Raw genomic sequence first — 25,836 nt, 5'->3', positions numbered from 1 at the left:
CACCTTTAATCTCCACAGAATTTCAAAGGCACCAACCTAAATTTCATGACGCAGCTCCTGTCTGATTTGGAGCAACTCAGATGAGCACCTGGGCAGGTAGATGTCCAAATCCTGCATGAATTCTTCCCCTGGAGGCTGCTTTCCTAACCTGGGATGGCAACATGAGTTGAAATATTTGACTGAAGAGTCACAAACAAGCAGCTGCCAAAAATTGTTATCCATTAGCACCATCCTACACTTAATAAATGCCCAAACCCATCTGTTTGCAGCTCCCAATCTGTCTCAGAATGTCTGGAGATCTGGCAAAAATCTAAAGGGAAAGTTTGGCTGAAAAAATGTTCAAAAAATCAGAATTTTTCAACAGAAAAATAGTTATTTACTAATGCTTATATGAGAAGAGTAATGGCAGCAAAATTTTCCTATGGATATAATTCCCCTGTAGATCTATGCAGATATATTTACTCATTTATAAATCAACATAAATGATGAATATATAAATTACTTTGTCATGTTTATCGCTGACACTGCCATATATGAATATAAATTTATACCCAGATGATCCACTCCAGTTTTCTATACTCTGTAATCCCTATTTTAACCCATGGAAAGTTCACCTTCTCTAAAGCAGCTCCGTATTGCCACTTGTAAGCTGAGCGATTTTATCACTGCTTTGTTGCAGCTGAGTCAACGGGGTCCTTTTCTGGCAGGGATTTTTGGAATATGATGGGACAGAGCTCACCTGGATCATTCGAATCCCTTGAATCACCCGAAGCAAACATTGCTAACAGAGGTGACAGGGCAGCACAGGCTCTGCTCAGTGTTTATCCTGTCGGTGATTCACGGGGCAGATTCAGGGGGAAATACCCAGAATTAAAGCACAGCTTCGCCCCCAGCCCTGCTGACCTGCTTTACCCCAAACCTGCTGGGAACTCTCCCATTCCTTGACATTGCACTGCTTCCATTTCAGCTTTTATCAGCCAGACCGTGAATAGCTGGAGTTAGAACCAGCCCAACCATTCTATAATTCAATGACAGCTCCAATCTCCGGATTAATCAATTTATTGATTTATTGGTGTTAATAATTTCCTTTTCCCTGTTTTTAGGGAAGCGGCGCTCCATGCCTGTCCCGATGTCTGGGGCACGAACCCAGCAGCAGGAACTCCCCTTGCTGTAACCCTCTGTGACTTGGGTGTTGTGCAACACCTTGAGCAAACACTTCCTCCTGCAGGAGCAGGAATAAAACTGAACCCTCAGCCCCAGCCCAGAGCAGCTCCCGGCCGGGGCCAGGCTGGGATCGCCACATCCCCACCCCAGGGAGCTCCATCACCCCAAACCATGAAAATGCTCCTCGTTTCTGCTCTTCTGCTGCATCTCCTCCAACAAGGTACTGCACTTTTTGTTTTAATCCTTTACCAGTTTTGCTATGGATAACGCTGTATGAAGTTTTAATTATTAACTGGTAGATAATCGGGAGGAACAGCAAGTTAAAGCCATCGGGAAATGGAGTCAGGGATATTTGGGATTTTCTGTTCAAAGCAATTCTCTGCAATTCTTTAGTTAGAGCAGGATTTACCTGTTTGGAAAGTGGCCATAAATTGCCTAAAGACCCACAACTGGTTGGTTTTGTGAGACTCTAAAGCAATACTTACCCTGCAAGTGAGAGGCCAATTCACCCAATCACACCAATTTATCAGCATTTTGGCCATAAAATAACAGATTTCTGTATTAATTCAATTGCAACGTTACCTGATTTAAAGTACTGATCACCCTTTATTTGTCTGTATAGTACTTCAGGTCATATTCAAGGGACTCCACCTGAGCAAACCCACTTTTATTTTTCCTCACAATTTCTTTTAATTCCTGTCAACAGGAAATTGAATTTTTCAGGGCTTGGACTGCACAAACATGTAAAGGATTTATACCCAAAATTAAACATATAATTAGCAGTCAGGCACAAATCTATAATTTGGGTTTTTTTTGCACAGAATATCTGAAAACGTGCACACCATTAAGGTGTTATCTTTTTTACCTTGACAAAACCACAATTTCTTTGTCAATAAAATCCTCCCTAATGCTTTTTTTTTTTTTTTTGCTGTTTGAGGCCCTTGGAAAAGCACCCAATTATTTGTTCCTTATTGCAAGTTGTTGTGGGACCCAAGGAATTTCTTTCCTCCTTCAAGCTGGAGACAAAAGCCTGAAGGTAGCAAAGACACTGATTAAGAAACACCCTCGAAGAAATTAATTCCAAACAAAACCAACCAGTTTTCCTCAAAATTCTGTCTGCATCAGACTGCAGGGAAGGGATGAGTTTAGTCCTGAGCCTCCCTTTAAACCTTGCCTTAACTTGAACTCTCTGGGTTGGAGTTGCACAAAGGATGTGGAGAGATAAAATTGGGGAATCTCTGAAATATTCCTGGGATTGCTGCACTCGGACACACTTGAGGCCTGTGAAGAGAAATCTGAAAAGCAGCAATTTTTTTGGAAAATAAACATAATGAGTTGCTTAAAAAGCCAATAAACCACGGTTGTGAGTGGCAGGAGTAAAGTTACACGTGCTGGGTGCAACAGCTCAGCTGACACAGGATCCCTCTGCACCATTAAACCAGCAGCTTTATCAAGATACAACCAGGTTTGCTCTGCAATTAACTTTTGGAAAGGGTTGAATCAAATAAATCAGTGATAAAAGAATGGATCCGTTTGTTTTACTGCGACAATTTGCACGAGGATGTGCTCTCCTGTTCCAGAGAGAAAATTGCAGTAATTGGAAGCCTCTCTCCTGGAAAAACCTGGCCCTGGGGCAGGAATTACCATGGGAGGTGCTCTGTTCCTTTGTTTTTGGGGGATTTCGTTGCATTTCTGGGCAGCTTAGGGGGGCTTTTTATAGTTATTGGTTTATTTTTGAAATGCAGGTCTTCAAGAATTCACCAATTCAGATGAAATTCCCTTTTGTAGGAGATTAAAGAGGTCAGGGGTATCTAAAAGCTGCTGTTGCTGTGGTGCAAACCAACACAAGCCTTGCCCAAGCCCATTTTCCCAAAACCCAGCATGAGCCCCAGGGTTTACCCACCCTGCAGGGCAGGCCCCAAATTAACTTTGCTCTGCATTTGCTGAGCTTCAGGGCAGAAAACAAAAATAAATTCTTTTTTATCATATTGCATATCCTTACCCAGCTCTTTTCTAGACCTTAAGAGAACACTCAAAAGGGTGTGGAGGAACCTCCTGGATTCCTTGCACTGTGAAGATTTTCCTGATTTTCTTCCATATCTACCAATAATTCACCTGGCCATGCCCAAATGTCTCCCCCAACCTTCTGCTGTCCCTCCTTCAACCCAATTCAAGAGGTAAAGGTTGTAATTATTTATTACCACCCTCTCTTAGAGTTCTGCCACAGTAATTTCTGTGCCAAAGCAGGAATCTTGCTGCAAAGCTCACATTGTGCAAGTCTGTTTGCTGATGCAGGGGCAGTCTGGGCCTGTCTGTCACGTGCTGAGGTTTGGAGATCGCTCATTCCACAAACCCAAATCCATCCATTCATGTCACGGAAAGTGCAGAGAGAAAGGCTGCACTGGCATGGCTTGTTGGGACTTGAACTGCTCAGAGCTGGGGGAAGAAACACAAAGGGAATTGCAAGAAATTTCGACACCTGCAAGCAGCCAGGGAGGGCAACTCGGCCAAAATTCAGGATGTGAAAACCTCTGGTGTTGGGCCAGGGGATGGAGGCAAAGCAGGGGAGCCCGAGGTGCTGCAAGAAGCCAAAAGAATCACCTGGCCAGCCATGAGATTGGGTGTTTAATAAATCACAATTGTGTTTTCATCAATCCCCAGGAAGCAGCAGAGGGAAGTTCCCTGGAGCTGAGCAGTATGAAATCGTTTACCCGCAGAAACTGCACGCGGTGCACAGGAGAAGTGCAGGAACGAGCTCAGAGGTAGGAAAGGAGATCATTCCTTGGGTGATTCTGGGAGATGGAGAAGGATTTCTGGAGCTAAAACACCCTTGGGTTTCAAGGGTAAGAGAATCTGGACAAACATTTGATCTTCCAAAAGAAAGAAAAAGAAGTGAGGTGGTGTTCAGTGAGGAGGAGCTGAGGTGTGCTCAGGGTGAAGAGAATCCCTAAGGCCATCTTGTGTCTCTGAAAGATGTGGGGTTTGATACTACTCACAGTTTTAATAGCCTGTGGATGCTTTAATTTGGATTAAATCAAACCAATAATTAAAAGCAGCCATGGTCTCTGCAATGCCAAAGGGTGTTATGGAAGTGTCTGAACCCTGACACCCTCTCAGCCCTTTCCCAAGCACACAGGATTTGTGCTTATGGAGGCAGAAATTAATTTTCAAAGTCAAGTTTGCTCCTCTACATAAAACCCCTCAAACAGAGTGACCTCCTACTTTTCCTGCTCCTGGCAGAATCCCTGGTTTTGGTGAGAAGAGGAGGAAAAGAGCACGGCTGGCATTCCAATGACACCACTGCTGAGGCCAGGAGCTGCAGCAGAGCATTTTCTGACACTTAAATCTGTTTACAGAGCAAACACGATGACATAGTGAAGTATGGGATCAAAGCCAACGGAGAGGAAGTGGTGCTGCAGCTCCGAAAAAATCGGTGGGTTCAGTTCAGCTCTGCCCTCTCTCCTCGCTGGGAGCCACTGCAGGGTGCTCAGGATGCCAAACCCCAGGAATTAGAGCCCTGTGGAACAGAAGTGGTTTGGTATCGCAGCATTTCAGTGGCAAGGAAGGAAAAGGGGAGAGAAAGAATCCTGTCACTGTTCTGGGAATGTGGGAGAAGTGCTTGTGATGAATCATTGCCCTGACAGAGGGACTTCCCCTCCTGCTACCTCGACTGCCCCATTTCCTTCCTAAATCGTTAAATCCGATGCATATTTAATATTTTTCTATTATTTCACAAGTTTTCTGTGACCGTGAAGAGTGTGTGGGTTATAGGATTGTAGCCTGGAGTGACAGGACAAGGGGAATGGTTTAAAACGGAGTGAGAGAGGGTTTAAATCAGAGATTAGGAAGAAATTTCTCCCTTTGAGGGTGGGGAGGGGCTGGGATGGAATTCCCAGAGGAGCTGGGGCTGCCCCTGGATCCCTGGAAGTGCCCAAGGCCAGGCTGGAGCAGCCTGGGACAGTGGGAAGTTCCCAGCCCATGGAAGTGGAAGAAATTTCAGGTCCCTTCCCACTCAAACCATTCCATGAGCCTAGGACAGACTCAATGATCTCAGAGGTGTTTTCCAACTTTAATCATTCTGTGGCTCTATATTTATATATTCCCATACTATAGATGGATATAGAGATAGATAAATGATAAATAGACATAGAGATAGATAAATGATAAATAGGCAGATCTAGAGATAGATAAATGATAAACAGATATAGCAATAGATAAATGATAAATAAATAGATAGATTACAGATAGATAGATAAACTCATACAGGTATTTACCTTAGCACTACTTCTCTTGAACCTGGAATAACCAATTATAACCTGGCATTGGCCAAATCTTCCTGGAAATTGAAAGTCTGGCTCCAGCAGAACATTAACACACGCTCCAACAAGTCTGGGTGAATGGGTGCTTTTCCAGAGGCTGTGCAAATACAGTAGTGCCATAATCAATTCATGTTAAATATAGACTGTAATTAACTGCTCTCCCCTGTTTTAATCTAATCCAAATATTTGAAGTGGGGGTAGAGAAATGGTGTTGTACTAAATTCTGTTCTTTGAAGAGAAATGAGACTGTGGCAGTGGAAGAGAGTTGCCCAAATGGGAATCACTGCAGATGTGCTGCTTTTAGGAAGATGTAAAAAGGGCCAAAAAAAAAAAAAAAATCAATATGTAATTATGCATTTGTATCCGGATCTGCCAGGAGATGAGTTCATCCCAATGCAATCAGCAGACTTTAACTGCTGTATTCTTTTAGGAAGATCTTTTTGTTTGAGTAAGGATTATGAACAAGCAGAATTCCCCTCCCTGCAGTTTCTCCGATACTAAGAATAACCTGAGTAATCGTTTGAATTCCCACATACTCGGTGTGCTGTGTCATCCCCTCATTTCTACACGGCAACAATTTCCTTGCAGTCATGAGTGCTTGGCTCCTTGCAGGGATCTCCTGGCTGGGGATTATTCTGAAACTCTTTATTCTGCCGACGGCCAACAGATAACCACAACTCCTCGCATCAAGGTAACACTGGAAGGGTTTCTCCCTTTTGTTTCCAGTCTTGAGGGCCACGTGAGATTATTCATGGATCTGTGAAATAATGGGATTTAAGAGTCAGAAAGGAGAGGTTTGAAATCCAGCTTAGGGTGAAGGGACAGGGAAGTTGGGGTTGGTCACTTGTTGGGAATCAGCTCCGGGGTTTGGCTTCCAGGAAGGCACCACCTCCGTGGTTGCTGAACAGTTTCTGGGTCAAATTCCAGCCTTTTGTCAGGAGCCAGGGCCATCCAAAGCTTTCAGCCTCCTGACTCTGCCGGGTACACTTTGCTCCATTGCTGCACCTGCCCAGCCCCGTGACTTGATTTCCACCCTGATCCAAAGGAGATGCCGAGCCCGATAAAGCCCCATTTCCTCCTGGATCACGTTTCCAGCCACGCTCGGGAGCCCAGCTGCCTCCTCTGAGCCCTGACACATCACTTCTGCACCTGCAGGCAAACGGGACTTTTCAATTCACTGTGCACGCATCTTCCCCAGAGCTCCCACCTGAAGTTCTCCTCCAAGCTCACGAGACGTGTTTTAACAACACAATCTGAAATTCAAAGCCAAATTTTCTTTGTTAGGAGCGATTAGGAGGGTTCTGAATGAAATAAATGTGCATAAATAACTCTGGGTTGATTATTTTTGGTTTTTTTTTTTTTTTTTTTTTCTTTTTCTGATTGCTCCTATTATTTCCACTCCCTGAATGAATCCAGTGAAAAACCTGGATAAAGACAAAGTCCAACAGCCCTGCCTGTGCTGAACAGAGAATTCCTACCCTGGGGATATTGCACTGTGATCAGGAGTTTCTCCTCAAAGGATGGAGATAAATCCTCCTCTTTAACTTTCCCTTTGTGGATGTCTTTTTCCCTGAAACAAAGTTGGCATTTTGTGGTGGAAAACAAATAAATGATAAAATTAAACCAAAATCCACAAGAAAACAAGAAGCACAGGGAATGAAGGTTTGGTTACAGATTCTTAAGAATTCCATTCAGGAAAATGCTGTGGGTTAAATTTTCCACAAGCCCTCAGTGACTTTGAAGTCTCTTTAAACACAGAAACAGAAACCTTAAATCCTTAAGCCAATTAAGTCCCAAAATGGTTTCCCCTACCCATGTTTAATATAATACTTTAATCTCACTGAAACTAATGCATTTAATTGTTGGATAATTAAAGAGCATTTTCTTGAAATGTGGGCTCAAGGAAACCATTTGCTGTGGACTTTAATTGAGCAGAACCCAGCAGGTGTGCTTAATTTGAAGCAAGGATTGGGAATATTCTTATTTTTCAGTGCTGTGCTTTGACCAGAGCCCGGAATTGTTGGTTTTTGTCACAATTTGTATGTCAAAGGATAAAAATAATGGGTCCACAGCCAACATGGAAATGATCATGAACTTTTGAAATTCCTTTTAAGCATCTCCTAGTGGGAGACTTCCTCAAGTAGTGCACTTCATTGTAATTTGGAGGCAGTTTAATTTGTTTTCTGAAATCCCTGGATCCAGTGCAGTCCATGGACATCCCGAGCTGATCCTGTTTTTTTTCCCACCAGGATCACTGTTACTATGGAGGCCACGTGGAGGGTGATGCTGAGTCTGTGGCGAGCATCAGCACCTGCACAGGGCTGAGGTGAGAGGGGCTGGGTCCCAGCAGCACAAAGTGCAGCTTCTGGCATGAAGGTTCCAACAGGAGAGAATCAGGATGGAAAGAAGTTTTGTGATCTTTTATTCAGGCTTTGGAAACTTGTTTCCCAAAGAAAAACATAGGGAGAAGAAGGGAAAATAATTACTCTTGCTTCCTTACAGTATTTCAGCTTTTCACCTCAAATCAGGATGAAAACATCTTTGAATTTCCCACTGGAATTAAATCCACTTTTCAACCACTTCTGTCAGCAAAACCCCCCAAAATTTACATCAAATTAATTCCTAATCCAGCTTCTCTTTGACTGTGAGCACCCAAATCTTTCAGTTGACTCACTAATTAATTAATTTCTGCTTCTTAAATGTTGCTTCTTAATTGCTGCCCGCTGCCTCAGGCTGCTGGAATATTCCGAGGGTCTATTGCTCGGGATAAATGCTCCCTTGATCCTAAACTCACATTCCAACCCATTTTTTAGTGGCTATTTTGAGACCCGTGGCCAGAAGTTCCTCATTGAGCCCCTGGGAGCCTCGGATGGGGCTGAGCACGTGGTTTATAAATACGAGGCTCTGAAACAAGAGCCCATCAAAACCTGTGGGCTGCTCAACAACTCCTGGGAACAGGACTCCAGCGACCCCATCAACGACATCTTCAAGTCCAGCAACAATCCAGAGGTAAGGACGTGGCTGGCCCATCACAAAAAGGGAATTTGTGGCCATTGGAGAACTCGAAACAGCACAAATCCCACTTGGCCTGGTGGCACCTTCACAAAGGAGCTGTTTAAATACAGGGAAGTGGGGTCAGGCCTTAAAAACCTGAATAAAATATTCCAGATTTGAGATTTCAGAGTCACCAGCTGAGTTAAACCCTTCTGCCTTTATTAACAGGTGCCCAGTGCACCTTAACACCCAAATAGCCATTAAAATCTATTTTACCTTCATAGCTGAATAAAAATTTAAATATCCAGCCTACTTCTTATCCTTTAAACCCAAACCAGTCCCTTCTGAATGAGCTGGCCAAAGAAATCCCCTCAGTAATTAATAAAGAGTTTTGAAACTGCAGAGGCTGGGATGGGAAAACCTCTTAAAAGTAATTTAAAATAAATTATTCCTTTAGATGAAAGCCTACCTGAAAGCAAGGAAGTACCTGGAGCTCTACGTCGTTGCAGACAAGGCTTTGGTGAGTTTTGGAATTATTATTTCATGCTTGATCAGCCCCACAGCAGCTTCCCAGGGTATCCCAACTCACATTCCCAACGGTGACCAGGTTACTCTGAGCCTGGCTGGGAAATGGGATCTCCAAAGGGGATTTAATTTGAAATTCCAACCTGGAGGTGAAAATAATTCAGAAAAGACCTTGCAGTCCTTGTCCTCTTGGAATATCCTAAATTGGAAGGGAATATCCTGAGCTGGAAGGGAATATCCTGATTTGAAGGGAATATCTTGAGTTGAAGGGAATATCCTGAATTGAGAGGAATATCCTGAACTGAAGGGAATATCCTGAATTGGAGGGAATGTCCTGAGCTGGAAAGGACCCACAAGGATCACTGAGCCCAACTCCTTCTCTGCACCCTACACAGAAATTCACATTTTAGAAAGGGCTGATACTGAAACCCAGCATCTGATAAAATCCTGCATCAAACATAATTTTTTATATAAAGCATGAATTTTTATACATGGCATGGCTTGCAAACCAACCTTCTGTGGGATATTTATTTTCTGATAAATCCCCTTTTCCCTCTCTTTTTCCTGACACGCTGCATTTGCCTTTTCAGTACAAGAAATACGATGAAGATGTCAAAAATATAAGACAAAGGATATTTGGAATAGTCAACTACATCAACACGGTGAGAGCAAACAAGTTGCAATGAAACCCAAGTGGTTTGTAATTTCTATTGAAAGATATTGAAATCCAAATTATTTAATATATTTTTCTATTGGAAACCATTGAAACCCAAGTGGTTTATAAATTCTTTCTACTGTGAACATCATAAATTCCCATTATGACATGTAGGAATGAATGAAAGCTCAACTTCACGGTAATTTATTCTCCTGTTTTTTGCCTTCAGATATGAGATTTTCAATAAGAATTATTTCCATTTCTACTTTAATTGTTTATACTCCCACTTCAATTATTTCTACCAATACTTTAAGATACTTTTTAATCACTTATCAAGTGAATGATTACTTCAAAAAGAATAAATTGATTCTTGATTTCCTTGGCAAGCCAAATTTCTTTTAACCCCACTTTAAAGTTGTTTGAAATATGGTGGTAAATGAGATTTTCTGGTTTATTTAGTGAGATTTTTTTTGAATTCAGAGCTTGGAAAAGCTTTGCTGGGTCTGAAGTGGATATTGGGGTGGAAAAATGACCGAGTACCAGGACGAGGATTTGTTTAATTTTTGTTAATTTGTAATTAATTCTCCACCGCAGGTTTATAAAGCCATCAACACCCACGTGGCTCTGGTGGGGCTGGAGGTGTGGACAGATGGGGACAAGTGTCCCGTGAGCAGGAACGCGGGGTTCACCCTGGACGCCTTCTCCAAGTGGCGCCTGGCGGATCTGCTCAAGAGGAAACGGAACGACAACGCTCAGCTCATCACGTGGGTCCTCCCTTCCCTTCCCTTCCCTTCCCTTCCCTTCCCTTCCCTTCCCTTCCCTTCCCTTCCCTTCCCTTCCCTTCCCTTCCCTTCCCTTCCCTTCCCTTCCCTTCCCTTCCCTTCCCTTCCCTTCCCTTCCCTTCCCTTCCCTTCCCTTCCCTTCCCTTCCCTTCCCTTCCCTTCCCTTCCCTTCCCTTCCCTTCCCTTCCCCTCCCCTCCCCTCCCCTCCCCATTTTTATTCCTTAAAAATTGGTCAACAACACATTCAAGGACCTTTTGATTCCTTAAAAGTCTCTCACCAAACACAATCAAGGCACTTTTTATTCCTTAAAAATCACTCACCAATCTCACTCAATACCCTTTTTATTCCTTAAAAATTCACTAAACACATTCAAGGTCCTTTTTATTCCTTAAAAAACATTCACCAAACACAATCAAGGTACTTTTTATTCTTTAAAAAATGGTCACCAAATGCATTCAAGACACTTTTTATTCCTTAAAAATCACTCACCAAACCTTATCAAGACAGTTTTTGTTCCTTAAAGATCACTTTCCAAACTCATTCAAGGCACATTTTAGTCCTTAAAAATTACTCACCAAACACAACCAAGGCACTTTTTATTCCTTAAAATTGGTCACCAATCAGTGGCATAAACCTGACCTGCATTTTACCCATCCCATGACCAGCTTGTACTAATTTCAGGACAAAAAAAAAAAAAATCCGAATTCTCCTTTTTTTTTTTTTCTTTTTTTTTTTTTTTTTCTTTTTTTTTTTTTTTTTTTTTTTTTTCCTGTCATGGAGCACGAATAAATTCTTGCCAGGACACAGCATCCAATCCTTCCAACAGAATCCCTGCAAAAACAGGAGATGGGAACTTGTCCCTTATATCAGACTCTTCTGGTTTTGTTCACGAAAGTTGAGTGTCCTGGGGACTGCAGTGAAATCTGACAACTTAAAGAGTCATAACATGAAGTTTACCAGTGGAACGATGAATTAAATTTCCCCAGAAATGTGGGAAAAGCCAAATTCAACCAGCACTGACCTCATTTTTCTGTCTCGTGTCCAGAGGTCCTGACTCATCCCAGCCCTTTGCTGCGTTTGGAGCTCTTTACTCTCCCATGGATGCTTTAAATCTGATGCACCACCAGGGAATTTCAGTAAATATTCAAATGAAAAGCGCTTCAATTGCCTTTTTGATTTGTCCTTTGTGCTTCCTTCCAGAGGCCTGGACTTCGAGGGCACCACGATTGGGCTGGCCTTCCTCAAATCCATATGCAGTGATTTATACTCTGCAGGTATTATTCAGGTCTGATTCATTTTTATTTCATTTTTTTAAAAGGCTTTTCTATGTTTTTTTCACTCTGCCAATGAAGAACCTGTGTGAATGCTGTTGGGTTTAGGGCACTTTTGGCTCTCTGGTTCATTATTAGACTGTAAAAATTCACAGTCAGAGCCCTGGAAGTGTCCAAGGCCAGGCTGGACAGAGCTTGGAGCAAGCTGGGATAGGGGAAAGTGTCCCTGGCCTGGAACTGGGTGGGATTTAAGGTCTCCTCCAACCCAAACCATTCTGGGATTTTATTTTGAATGAAGTGCAGGGGGTAAAGAAAGCAAACACTTGATATACACACCTCCATGGTATCTATTTCATAAATACCTTTTTTAAAATAAACATATTTCTATTTATAAATACCTTTAAATATTCAATAATAAATACAATCCAGATGGACCGAGCACCACATGCCCCCTCGTGCACCGCGAGGATAATTCCGCTTGAAGAAAAAAATAAAATTATCTCTTTTTTTTTGTTGTTTTCTCTGTGGTCGCTGCTTGCTGCAAAGCACACGGGGAAATAACGAGGGGCTTTGCTTGGCTCCCGACAGGACCACAACAGGAACGAGGTGGCCGTGGCGGCCACCATGGCCCACGAGATGGGGCACAACCTGGGCATGAGCCACGACACCGAGGCGTGCTCGTGCAGCGACGACGTCTGCATCATGACCGACACCGTCAGGTGGGGCTGCGCAGAAACGGGGCCGAAAATGAGATTTGCACGAGCTGCCGGCCCCCGGGGCGCCACAGCGTGGCTGGCCAGTCGGGCTGTTCCAGTTAAAATGTTAAAAAAAATAAGGTTTTAAAAATGGCTGAAACCCCAGGCCGTTGTCAGATGTTCCCAGATGGAAACCCCACAAAAAACCCAACTCAAAACTACTTTATTCCCTGTATATTTTGAAATAAATATATTTATTTATATGTAAATATATATATTTATATGTAATATATATTTATATGTAATAGAAATATATATTTATATATAATATATATATTTATATGTATGCCTTATATAAAATATATTTATTTATATGTAAATATATATATTTATATGATGCCGTATTAAAAAATATATATTTATATGTAAACATATATATTTATAGGTATGCCTTATAAAAATATACATTTATTTATATATAAATATATGTATATTTATACGTATGCCTTATATAAAATATATTTATTTATATGTAAATATACATGTATATTTACATGTATGCCTTATATAAAATATATTTATTTATATGTAAATGTATATATTTATATGATGCCAAATTAAAAAATATATATTTATATGTAAACATATATATTTATACGTATGCCTTATAAAAATATACATTTATTTATATATAAATATATATGTGTATTTATATGTATGCCTTACAAAATATATTTATTTATATGTAAATATATGTATATTTATATGTATACCTTATTTATAGGTACATTTATTTATAGATATGCCTTTTAGACGCATATTTATTTACATTTCTTTATTAATTTTTACACTTCTTTATTTACATTTCTTTATTTATTTTTACAATTCTGTACATTTAACACCTAAAATGTTACATACACTTTAAATTAACAAAATGAAATGAACATGAAATGTTAAATGGATATTTGGAAAACTGTTTTGCACCAAGCGCTGTGGGCGCAGTCACCGGTTCCAGTTCTCTCCCACGGGGCGTTTCTGCGTTTCTCCCCCGTGCCAGCCCCACCTCAAGTCCTGCTGTTGTCCCACCGCAGCTACGTGGTGCCCCGGGAGTTCAGCTCCTGCAGCCTGCAGAGCTTCGAGCAGTTCATGCTGGCGGACATGCCCCGCTGCCTGAGCAACGTCCCCGAGCTGGGCAGCATCGTGGCGCCGGCCTCCTGCGGGAACGGCTTCCTGGAGAAGGGCGAGGAGTGCGACTGCGGCGCTCCGGAGGTACCCGGGGCCAGGGAATCCTTGGGAAGGGCTCGGCCCAGCGGGACGGAGCTGCTTTCTGCCACTCCTGAGCTGGGCCGCACTCAGATGCTGCTGAGAGAAATTGTGGTCGTCGCACTGGGGATGTGCTGAGTGCTGGGAAAGATGAGGGGACAGAGGAACCGAGAGTGGGACAAAGCCGCCCTGTTCTGGTTTGAAAGCAAAACCAGAGACTCCAAGTCAGAAATACAATTTATTGGGAAAAGGGAAAAAAAACAAAAATACATGCAATGAGACAAAAGGAAGACCACTGACAAAGTCAGAATACAACCTGACACCCTCTGGCCAGTCCAAATTGGAGTGGCTGCAGAACTCTTGGGATGGCAGATGTGGTTTCTGTGTCTTCTCAGAAACCTGTGGAAAGGCTGCCTCTCAGTCTGGAAATCCCCGGATTTATCCAGGTGGGAATCCTTGGCTCCTCCCCCTGGGCGGAGCATCTCACAATGGGCTGATGTTATTCTGAGTCAGGAGCTGTGTCCTTAATCACCTGCTAACCAGAACGGGCTCCTGGAGTTATCTCTGAGTCAGGTGGCAAGGCATTGATGGGCCCATGAACAGGAGAAAAGGAAAAAACTGCCCAGAGGCAACTGCTACTGGATGGGGATAGGAAACATCTTGGTGCTTCAATCTTGGACAAACCCCGAGTTCCCTGCACAGCTTCCACCCCCAAACCCAGCCATGTTAGGGAAGGTGCTCCCCAGTAAAGCCAAAGGCAGTCCCAGACTTCCATCCCAGGCAGGACTTGGTGTCCCTGTGCCCAGCTCTGACTGCTGCTTCTGTCGCAGGAGTGCACCAACGAGTGCTGCGACGCCGAGAGCTGCAAGCTGAGCTCGGGAGCTGCCTGTGCACACGGGGACTGCTGTGAGAACTGCCAGGTGAGACCCTTCTTCTCCCCTGTGAGAGCTGCCAGGTGAGACCCTCCCCTCCCCTGTAAACCTGCGAGGTGAGACCCTTCACCTCCCCTGTAAACCTGCGAGGTGAGACCCCTACCCTCCCCTGTAAACCTGCGAGGTGAGACCCCTACCCTCCCCTGTAACCCTGCCAGGTGAGACCCTTCCCCTCCCCTGTAACCCTGCCAGGTGAGACCCCTACCCTCCCCTGTAACCCTGCCAGGTGAGACCCTTCTCCTCCCCTGTAAAACTGCCAGGTGAGACCCCTACCCTCCCTGGTAAGAACTTCCAGGTGAGACCCTTTCCATCTGCAGCTCCTCATCCCCCTGGGATCAAGCAGGAGCTCACCTTCCACCAGAACGGGTCCTCTGTGTGTAACAGCACTGACGCTGGAATCGTGGAATGGAACTGTCATGGAATCCTGGAATGTCCTGGGCTGGGACATGTGGGATCATTGATCCAACCCCAGGCCCTGCCCAGACACCCCAAAATCCCACCCTGTGCATCCCTGGAGTGGTGTTCAAGCCCTCCTGGAGCTCTGGCAGCCTGGGCAGTGCCAGCACCTCTGGGGGAAGAGCCTTTCCCAAAATCCAACCTTTCCCTGATCTCCAGCCTGACCCTCCCTGGCAGAGCTCCAGCCGTTCCCTCAGGTCCCGTCACTGCCCACAGAAGGTGAAGGCACCTCCTGGGGATGAGTCAATCCAAGGGAGGTTTGTGTCCTCAGGTTTGGAGAGAGGTGAATCAGTTCCCTGAGAAAAACCCAGGAGCCACCGAATGGCCCCTCAGGATTTCAGATTTTATATTTTCCCTCAGGTCCCGTCACTGCCCACCAGCCCATCCCAAACCCCCACCATCAGCTCCCTCCGTGTTCCCCCGGCCTGCAGGATTGAGCCCTTTGCCTGGCCGTGTTCTCCTGGCAATAAAAGCTGTGGCACCAGAGGCAAACCCTGTGAGCTGGCACGGGGGGCACGAAGTGAGATACAGATCCTGCTCTGTTGCAGGTGATAGATAGATATGATTGTTCTTGCAGATAGCCGGATGTCACTTCTGCCCTTGGATGAATCCTGGAGTGAAATGGGCTGTTCCATCCCACCCCCCAAAAGATCATGGCTCATCCCGCACCTCTGTACCTGCCCCTAAAACATCAGAGTCTGTAACCCCATTGTCCCATGCCTTGTCCCAGCCCACCTGGGAGCCCCTGACAAGGGGGCTCTGAGGGGCCATGAGGCCTCTTGGAACTCCTTCCCCCTCTTGGACCTCTCCCCCTCTCTTAGAACCTCTCCCTCCCCTGTTGGGGCTTCCCCTCTCCTAAACCCTCCTTTTGTCTCTCCCCTCGCCCATGCACTTAAACCCGGCCACGTGCTACACCTAGGATCACGAAGCACGGGCCTTCCTGCACCCCCAATAAACCTCTTTCCCCAAGAGCAAGCTTCAGAGATCTCTGCCTCCCTCCACCCACACCGTGCTGGAGCGTGTTCTTCCCGCATCGGCGCCCAACGTGGGGCTCAAACCCACAACCCTGGGATTAAGAGTCCCATGCTCTACCGACTGCTCCTCCCACGGCTGCGCAGGGAGGAGATTCCCAGCCCGTTCCCAGCCCTCAGCTGGGGGTTTTTGAGCAGCGTGGAGGAGCTGGGTGCCGAGCGTGGCGTTTTCTCCCTCCCTCAGTACAAGAAGTCGGGCTGGGTGTGCCGGGCGGTGCAACACGAGTGTGACCTGGCTGAGATGTGCACGGGGCACTCCTCCAGCTGCCCCGAGGATCGATTCCGGGTCAACGGGCACCCCTGCAACTCTGGAGAGGGATATTGCTACATGGGCACCTGTCCCACCCGCGACAGCCAGTGCAAAGCTGCCTTTGGGCCACGTGAGTACCCCGCGCCACCTGAAAAATCAGCTTGTCTTGGGCACAGGATAGCCAGGGAAGGGAATTCTGCATCCCCAAATCCTCAGATCCGTTGTAGCTCAGGAACAGCCCATCCACAAAAACAAACTCCAGCTTGCAGCATCATTAATGATGATTTTTCCGTTTCCCACTGTCAGTGGTTGCAGCTCGTGAGCTGGATCTCAGGGCCTGGGGTGCTCTGTGGTTCCAGAGAAATGGGAAGAAGTGGGGAGCACATTCCTCTTTTGCAGAACATGTCTGAGGTGGCTGGAATGGAGCTGGGGAAGTAGTTTTGGCCAGATAGGAAGAGGAAATGTCTGTCCTTCAGACTTTAACAGCCAAATCTGTCCTTAACATGTCCCTAACAGCCAAATCTGGCACATCTGGTGCTTCTGAAAGCAGAATTTCATAGAGCTGGGGTGTGCTTTGGGCTGAATGGGGACTTAAATCCCACCCAGTGCCACCCCTGCCATGGCAGGGACACCTCCCACTGTCCCTGGTGGCTCCAGCCTGGCCTGGGACACTGCCAGGGATCCAGGGCAGCCTCAGCTGCTCTGGGAATTCCATCCCAGCCCCTCTCCATCCTCCCAGCCAGGAATTCCTTCCCAAAATCCCAGCCCTGCCCTCTGGCAGTGGGAATCCATCCCCTGTCCCTGCTGAAACACATCCCACACAAAGCAGACACTGAAGTTTCAGGGAGCCTCACATCAGGGTTTTAAACTTTTCCATTTGGGAAAAATCCAGGCTGGACATGGAGAAAGGTGCCTGAAAGTCCTTAAGGAAGGACCTTTCCTTCCCAATATCCCACCCAAATCTCCCCTTTCCCAGTGGGAGCCATTCCCTGTGTCCTGTCCCTCCATCCCTTGTCCCCAGTCCCTCTCCAGCTCTCCTGGAACCCCTCCAGGCCCTGGAAGGGCTCTGAGCTCTCCCTGGATCCTTCCCTTCTCCAGGTGAACATTCCCAGCTCTCTCTGGAGCCTTCCCTTCTCCAGGCTGAAGTGCCACAAAGTCATTTATGCTGGGAAAGGCTGTTCCCTAAGCAAAGGAAGGAGCTGGAACATTCCCAGTTCTGCCAGGCAGAGATCCCAAACTCATCCCGCTGTTTTTCCCCACAGAGGCCACCGACGGCCCAGCCTCCTGCTACCACATGAACGAGAGGGGGGCGTATTTCGGGTACTGCAGGAAGGAGCAGGGCACGCACCTCCCGTGCAAGAAAAAGTAAGCCCTGGGGTGTGGAATGTGCTGGGATTTGGGGAGAGAGGCCATTCCTACTCTAAGCAGGAGGCAGAAGCCAGGAACACCCTGTTTTAGTGGCACAGCCATGTGTTCCTTGTGGTTCTGTCTGGAAAATAATTTCTAAGAAAAGTGGATTTAAATCATGTACTGGAGTATGGAATGTGCTGGGATTTGGGGAGAGAGGCCATTCCTGCTCTAAGCAGGAGGCAGAAGCCAGGAACACCCTGTTTTAGTGGCACAGCCATGTGTTCCTTCTGGTTCTGTCTGGAAAGTGTGGGGAATAATTTCTAAGCAAAGTGTATTTAAATCATGAGGTGAGAGAGCAAAGGTGTGCACAGGGATCAGTGCAGGGCTGCTGGGGAGAACGAGTGTGAGGGCACGCAGGGAACTCCAGGGATTTTGGGATGGGGACTTTGAACTTCAGATGTGAAGGAATATCAATTAAATGCTCATTTCTGTGAATGAATTTGTGCTCCCTGCTGAGCTCCGCAGGATTTAAGCAGCTGCCACCTGCTCAGACCAAGCTGCCCACAGCAGCATTCCCTGCTGCAGCCGTTTCCTTGGAATTCAGGCTGCAGGAGAGGGGTTTGCTGGGCCGTGTCCTTGGAGTAAGAGCTCCTGCCCTCCCTGCAGGGACAAGATGTGTGGAAAGCTGTACTGTTCTGGAGGGAGGGAGATGCCTCGGGATGGGAGCCTGCTGTCCTTCAATTCCTGCAAAGGCAGCTTCCCCAGGGGCGGAGAGGAGGACCCAGGGATGATCCTGGATGGAACCAAGTGTGGCAATGGGATGGTGAGTGGAGAAAAACTTCTTCTCCCCCCTCTTTCAGTCTTGTTCATAGAATTCTGTCTTGTACAAGGAAAATTTTAAACAGGGAGGACTGATTGGACTCCAAACTTCTGCTGATCTTTTCCCCAACTTTTATCCTAACCCAGCAGCAAGGCAAACAGGAATTGGCAGCATTCCCATTTCCTTAGCCTTGGCTGCTGCCTTATTCCCTTTACTGACACAAAGATGTGTGGCAGCAGAAACACAGCTTTGTGTGAGAGGTTGGGAGATCATTAATGTGTTATTGCATTTAATTATTGTATTTAATTATTCCCATAATGGATGCCCCTCATCGCTGGGTGCTGTTTCCAGTCACTTCCCTGGATATTCCCACCTGGAAGGGAGGGATGAGGGATTGAGTGGGAAGCAGGGATGGCTGCACATCTCTGTCACTCCCCTTTCTACAAAATACCCAAAAGGAAAATTAACCCCGCACCTCCCACTCCTAAAGGGGGTCTGAGGGATTTCCAGAGCTCTTCTCCATCCCCTCACAGGATAAAGTGCAAACTCTGCCTGTCCTGGAAGCTCCAAATCCCCGTGGTTTGCTCTCCTTTCAGGTGTGCAGCCATGGGGAGTGTGTCCACGCTGAGGAGGTCTTCAGATCCACCAACTGCTCTGCCAAGTGCTCTGGCCATGCTGTAAGACACCAGCATTTGATGTTGTTCACTTCAAAACCCCAAGAAAATTGTGCAGATCAGCCTCAGACGTCTTTGCTGAAAGTGTTTAAGCCATTGATATGAGTCTGTCAAATTTGGGGAGTCAAAAACTTAAACATTTTTTATGAGAACACATCTCACCTGATGTGACATCAATATTTTTGCCCAGGAGTTGGACACAGCCCCTGTGTCTGACCTTGCCCCTGAGCCATGGTATCCAGCTCTTCTCTTTTATGTTATTTTGATTTGGTGGAAGAGAATTTTGCTCATATTTGACCATTCAGAGACCTACAGATAAATGGATGAAGTCTGTAGTGAAGCTTTCACTGCAGAAGCAAAAGGTGCATGACATCAGGACTGTACTTTAACACCGAAACACTCCTTGTTGTGCTAAATTTTAAACAGAGAGGTTGAAAAAACTTCTCAGCATCCTCACCCAGAAACTTCCCGAGCTCCCAAACTCGCTGGTGCCCCCAGCTGAGGCTGTCCCTGCTCTGTGCCCCCCAGGTGTGCGACCACGAGCTGCAGTGCCAGTGTGAGGAGGGGTGGGCACCCCCGAACTGCGACAGCTCCTCAGCCCTCACCAGTAAGTGCCACACCCTGGAATCTCTCCTTTCCTGCCTGCAAGGGATGCCGGAGGATTTCAGATTTTCTGTTTTCCATCTATCTGTAACCCTGCAGTTCTTGAGTGCACAACTCTGAACTCCACACTCAGTGTCAGCTGCTGCTTCCCCATTTTGGGCAGACACAACAATTCCTCTCCAGGCTGGGAAACAAGGGCACCTCACTGCCTCAGGACCCAAAATGGAAACAAAAGTGGGGTGGGCAGCAAATCTGGGGTAAATGACTTCATCACATGAAGCTGCAATTGGAAGATTAACCCAAATATACCAGTGGACCAAACTTATAAAAGTGTGAAAACCCGTGACCCGTCATCCATTTTGGGTGCAGCACCTGAGGAGCTTCATGTTTAAAACAAGCCTGGATGTGGCACTGGGTGCCAGGGTTTAGTTGAGGTGTTGGGGCTGGGCTGGACTCGATCTTTAAGGTCTCTTCCAGCCCAGTGATTCTGTGAATTCTGTGAATCTGCCCCAAAAGGCATCCGAAGGAGCTGGGCTGCTCCAGGGGAACAGCCCAGCACCAGAGTGCTTCATGCATTGTTAATTGGAATCATTAAGCTCATCAAGCAGACCAGCAGCACTGAATCATGTCCTCAGCTGCCACAGCCACGGGTTTTTTGAACAATTCCAGGGATGGGAACCCCAGCCTGTCCCAGAGCTGGACAACGCCTTCCATGAAGAGATTTCTCTTCACACCCAACCTAAATCCCTGTTTCTTTGCCAACGCTCCAGGGAGCTGATTCCTGAGCACCTCTCAGTCCTGCAGGGATGAGTAGAGAAGGTGTTCTTCTCTCTAAGCTGACAAGTGATTCCCCCTGCAGATGAGAGCAACAGGCTCCTCCTGTTTATTCTTGGAATAACGAGTTCTCTGTCCCTTCAAAGTGGAGCCAGGATCCCGGAGGATTTGCTGTGAGAGAGCTGGACAAGTTCATTTATCATCTGCATGGTCCTTAACCGATCCATCTCTGAGGGAGAATAATTCATGTCCACATTTCCATGTCTTAGGGAAGCAAAAAAAAGCTTTAATTAATTTATAATATGGAATATTTGGAATATTTTTGTCCTTTCTTCACCCTCACCAGAGCATTGTTAGCGCTGAACTTCTGGTTGAGGTTTTGGAATAGTTTTGTTGAAAATTGTGGAAGAAACTTTATTTCAGGGCAATTTGAAGGTCTGCACCCCTCTGTGAGTAACAGCCTTTGAGACAGAGGAGAGGAAGGACAGGGAAGGATCTTTGAGGGTGAATGGAAAGGGCAGGGATGGTTTAGGGTTTGTTCAGGGTTTGTTTAGCCCAAAGACAGCTCAGGCAACAACAACTGACTTCAAACATGGCAAAACCAGCAGGAATTCACCCCTTTCCATCACCATTTGTGGCAGGAGGAGAAGCCATAAAATGAGAACCGAGTTGATAAATTTCCTTCATCAGTGGTGACGGGAAACTTCTTAATAATGGTGGATCTTGTTGGGTCTCCCACCTTTAGTGGTTCTGGGATGTTCTAAGAATGGTTTGTGTCCCTGCTGATGTTTTAGGAACTGTTTCTGTCCCTGCTCTCAGTGATTCCTGATGTTTAGGAACTGTTTCTGTCCCTGCCCTCAGTTATTCCCTGATGTTTAATAACTGTTTTTCTCCCTGCCCTCAGTGATTCCTGATGTTTTAGGAACTGTTTTTCTCCCTACTCAGTGATCCCTGGTGTTTAAAGAATGTTTCTGTCCCTGCTCTCAGTGATCCCTGGTGTTTAAGAACTGTTTCTTTCCCTGCCCTCAGTACTCCCTGATGTTTTAGGAACTGTTTTTCTCCCTGCCCTCAGTGATCCCTGGTGTTTAAGAACTGTTTTTCTCCCTGCCCTCAGTGATCCCTGATGTTTAAGAACTGTTTCTGTCCCTACTCAGTGATTCCTGATGTTTAAGAACTGTTTCTGTCCCTGCCCTCAGTGATTCCTGATATTTAAGAACTGTTTCTGTCCCTACTCAGTGATCCCTGATGTTTTAGGAACTGTTTTTCTCCCTGACCTCAGTGATCCCTGGTGTTTTAGGAACTGTTTTTCTCCCTGCCCTCAGTGATCCCTGGTGTTTAAGAACTGTTTTTCTCCCTGCCGTCAGTGATCCCTGGTGTTTAAGAACTGTTTCTGTCCCTGCCAGGCATTGCTGTGGCTGCCGGGGTGCTGGCTGTCCTGGCTGTCACTGCAGCTGCAGCTGTGCTGCTCACCCACTTCCGAGGCTTCCACAAGAGGTGAATCCTTCCCACATCACCTAAAACCCACAAACCAAAGCCAGGAAACCCCTGCAGAGGTTGCAGTGAGGGTGGGGGGAGTTAGACTCTGGAAAGGAAGGAAAATGGCCCATGAGATCTGTGGAGGTGCTCCAGAAATCCCATGGTTGGGAGGGGATGGAAGAGTGGAAATGGAGCTTTTGATAAATCCTAAATAATCCCAAATTAATAGAGGGAAGAAAGAAATCAAGGACATGGGAACAAAACAGCAGCAGGAGTAAGGCAGGGCTTCAGCTGTGAGGTTTTTTCTTCAGTTAATTAAAATTGAGCATGATTTGAAATCCTTGACAGCCACCAGCCCAGGAGGGGACCCGGAGCCACCAACCAGGTCTTTGTGGATCAGGAGCAGAGCTGCAGAGAACAGCCTGTGCTGGTGCCACCTGCCCAGAAGGTGAGACAGGGACAGCTGGGACTGTCCCAGGGCTCAACCCACCAGCCCCAGGGACTGCACTGCCACGGGATTCCCAAAACGCTGAGGGGAGGGATCCCAGCACGAGATTCCCAAAACGCTGAGGGGAGGAATCCCAACATGAGATTCCCAAAACGCTGAGGGGACAGCGTTGGGAATCCCAGCACAAAATTCCCAAAATGCTGAGGAGAGGAACAGTTCTGGGAATCCCAGCTCAAGATTCCCAAAGTGCTGAGGGGAGGAATCCCAACATGAGATTCCCAAAGTGCTGAGGGGAAAGTGCTGGGAATCCCAGCACGAGATTCCCAAAACGCTGAGGGGAGGAATCCCAATTCAAGATTCCCAAAACGCTGAGGGGAGGAATCCCAGCCTGAGATTCCCAAAATGCTGAGGGGAGGAATCCCAACATGAGATTCCCAAAATGCTGAGGGGAAGGATCCCAGAACGAGATTCCCAAAACGCTGAGGAGAGGAATCCCAACTCGAGATTCCCAAAATGCTGAGGGGAGGGATCCCAGCACAAAATTCCCAAAACGCTGAGGGGAGGGATCCCAGCACGAGATTCCCAAAACGCTGAGGGGAGGGATCCCAGCACGAGATTCCCAAAACGCTGAGGGGAGGGATCCCAGCGCTGGAGGTGAGATGAGGGCTCAGCCCGTTTGTGACCGTTCCGTTCGCAGGTAACCGATAAGAAAGTTCTTCCCGTGCCTCCTCCTCAGGAGAACAAACCCCAGCGTCAGAATGTGAGTATTTCTGGGAATGTCCCTGCCTTCCTGCTGGATCTGGGAACATCACAAACCTTTCCTAGAGACCCCTGGGGACAGTCTGATCCCAAAGGGACATCCCTGAGCTCCAGATGTTTCCTCAGACAGCATCCCTGCACCTCCCAGCCCCTGAAGCACTTTTATATCCAGCTCCAGCCTGCACATTCCCAAGGAACACGTGGATGCACACACAGGGTTAAAGTGGTTTATATTCTGTTTGTTTTCCAGCCTGCCCTGAGGCCCAAAGGTCCCCCACCTCCCGTTCCCACCACCAAACCCGGCCCTTCCCACCTGGAGGAGAAATTTGTGAGTACAACCCTGCAGTTTCTCACATCCCTATAAGATTCCAATTAATATTTGCAGTTTCTGACTGTGATTTAAAGTGAAAATTTAAAATCACAGCTATTCCAAGCACAGATTTTTAGGGTAGGAGTCATCTTTTTGCCCATGTAATACTAAATTACAAACATATCTCCCATCAGACAGAGAGTCCTCTGAGGCATCAGAAGCACCATTCAGTAGCTGGAGTTTAAACCAAGAGGGATTTCAGGTGTAAACACAATTTAAATGATGAGTAACTTTGCTACTGCGGGTGCCTGTGAGGGTCCTTGTATGGCAGAGATGTGGTGGGTCTTGCATTTGTAAGAACTCAGGAATTTCTATTTCTCCTTGATAAACCTAAACCATCCTAATTAAAAGGAAATACCTGCCTCAAATGTTCGCCATCTCAACATCTGAGGCCCCTGCTACGAGGGTGTAAAATCCATCTTCACCCTGGTGACACAACAGCAGGGTGCTGCCTGCACGAGCACAGGGTCAGGACAATCCAAAATGCAAAACATAAAGTATAAAGTATAAAATATAAAATATAAAATATAAATTATAAAATATAGAATACCCCCATGTATCGATTATAAACCACATTTAAATCCCATTGTGTGAGCTTGGGTATCGATATTTAAGTCTTGGGAATAGCTCAGTGTGTTCTGGCCCCCCTGTATTTTGCTGCCCCCTTGCACATGGACAGATGGGAATTCCTGGGATTTCGCAGCAGGAAAATGCTGCAGGATGAGGCTGCCTGGAGCTGGGGAGGTTCTGCAGCTGCTCAGACAACCCCAGTGACATTTAAACCCTGTTTTGTTCCAGGCTCCAGAGAGAAAAGCTCCTCCTGTGCCTGTGCTCAAGGGCAAACCCCCACCTCCACCCCAGGTAATTCAGGTGGCAATAACAATTCCCTGGGGATGGAATTCCTCGAAACTGCTGGGATTTAACTGCTCCTTTTCCATGCAGGCTTTAAAGCCCCCGATGAATCCCAGAGTCTGAGGCTTCCCAAGCAGAGCTGGCTGGGACACCTGAAGTTTCCAGGGACAATTTATCCCTCGATTCCTCCACTTTTGGCAAAGGTATCCTGGACCATCTCCCTCTCCTCCTTAAGAACTGACTGAGAGCTGCTTGGAAATATCTGGGATTTCAGGCAGTGAGGAGCTGCTGTCCGAGGGAAGCAGAGCAGAGTCACCCCTTGCACTGAGGTGTAAACTGGGAGCAAGTTACAAAAGCTGCTGGGCACCCCCAGCACTGAGGGATGAGGCTGCTCCTCCTCTGCTCCTCTGGGACCAGAGATGAGGGGAGCAGGAAAGTCTGGCTGCTGCAGGTTTGGGAATTGCAATTTTTTAAATTTTTTTTTATTTTTTGCTCCAGTTCTGGATCTTTTCCAGCCCTTTTTGCCCTCAGTAATACAAAGATTTCTCCTTCATGTGCAAGTCATGGAGAAAAACAAACTCTTCCTGCCCTGGGAGAGAAGTTGTGTCCTCAGGGTCTGAGCTGGACATGGAATAAATAACGAGACACACTGGGAATGGCTCTGGGAAGATCTTTTGCACTGGATTCTCTCCACAGCCCTTAAATTCCCTGTTGAGGATGCCATTCCCTGCAAAACATGGATGTGATGGAATTTCTGTCCTTCCTTTGAGGTTGTGTTGGATGAGGATGGATGTTACTGGAAGAGCAGAGCTTCCTTCCTCTTTGGATAATTGCTGCTTTATTTGAGCCAGGAACAGATTGGAATCTCCACCTGGGTTTGACTGGGGTGTAAAAATCCAGAAGTTATTTTTTATGAGCTGTAATTAATGTATTTACAAAGATTTCTGTATTAAAGTTCCATCTGAACAGGAAGTAATTGTTGCATTCTTTAAAACCCATCTTGAAGCACAGGAAAAACAAGGTGAAGTGGGGTCATTTCTGACATTGCCAGAGCCCTAAAACTCCCAATTTACAGCAAAAAGATCATTCCCGGTGCTGTCAGCCCTGCCAAGTCAGCCAGGAAAGCTGAATTCCATTTATAATGAGGCTTGACAGGATATTCCAACACAGCTTTTCTGCCACCGTCAAATCTATTTCTTCCTGATTTCCAACCCTTGGGAGCACGCCAGAATTTTCCAAGGGTAGTGAGATTTGAAGCAAATCTAGAGAATTGGTTTTTTTCTTCATTATCTTCTGAGGTTCAGCTCCAAACCAGGCCCCTGGGCTGCCTTTTCCTGCAGAAAACCAAGTCCTGACCTCCTCATACCTGAGC

At 46.2% G+C, this 25,836-nt stretch overlaps 1 protein-coding gene across 1 annotated transcript; it reads left to right on the top strand.

Moving 5' to 3' along the window:
- The first annotated feature begins 1,287 nt into the window (after nucleotides 1-1,287).
- Nucleotides 1,288-24,587, top strand: LOC110480151 (zinc metalloproteinase-disintegrin-like NaMP). The gene is made up of 24 exons (XM_077789218.1): nucleotides 1,288-1,384; nucleotides 3,826-3,926; nucleotides 4,521-4,597; nucleotides 6,096-6,174; nucleotides 7,733-7,809; nucleotides 8,297-8,492; nucleotides 8,935-8,997; nucleotides 9,593-9,664; nucleotides 10,252-10,421; nucleotides 11,641-11,725; nucleotides 12,300-12,430; nucleotides 13,498-13,675; nucleotides 14,500-14,589; nucleotides 16,273-16,468; nucleotides 17,601-17,703; nucleotides 18,355-18,511; nucleotides 19,105-19,185; nucleotides 19,711-19,789; nucleotides 21,963-22,053; nucleotides 22,384-22,483; nucleotides 23,181-23,243; nucleotides 23,493-23,570; nucleotides 24,411-24,473; nucleotides 24,555-24,587. The coding sequence occupies exons 1-24, from the start codon at nucleotides 1,336-1,338 to the stop codon at nucleotides 24,585-24,587; spliced, it is 2,412 nt and encodes an 803-aa protein (XP_077645344.1). The 5' UTR covers nucleotides 1,288-1,335.
- The last annotated feature ends 1,249 nt before the right edge of the window (nucleotides 24,588-25,836 follow it).

Source organism: Lonchura striata, chromosome 32 (assembly GCF_046129695.1).
Source record: "Lonchura striata isolate bLonStr1 chromosome 32, bLonStr1.mat, whole genome shotgun sequence".
NCBI classification, from domain to species: Eukaryota; Metazoa; Chordata; class Aves; order Passeriformes; family Estrildidae; genus Lonchura; species Lonchura striata.
The sequence above is the reverse complement of the archived record's forward strand: the minus strand, read 5'-3'. Positions and strand labels throughout refer to the sequence as shown.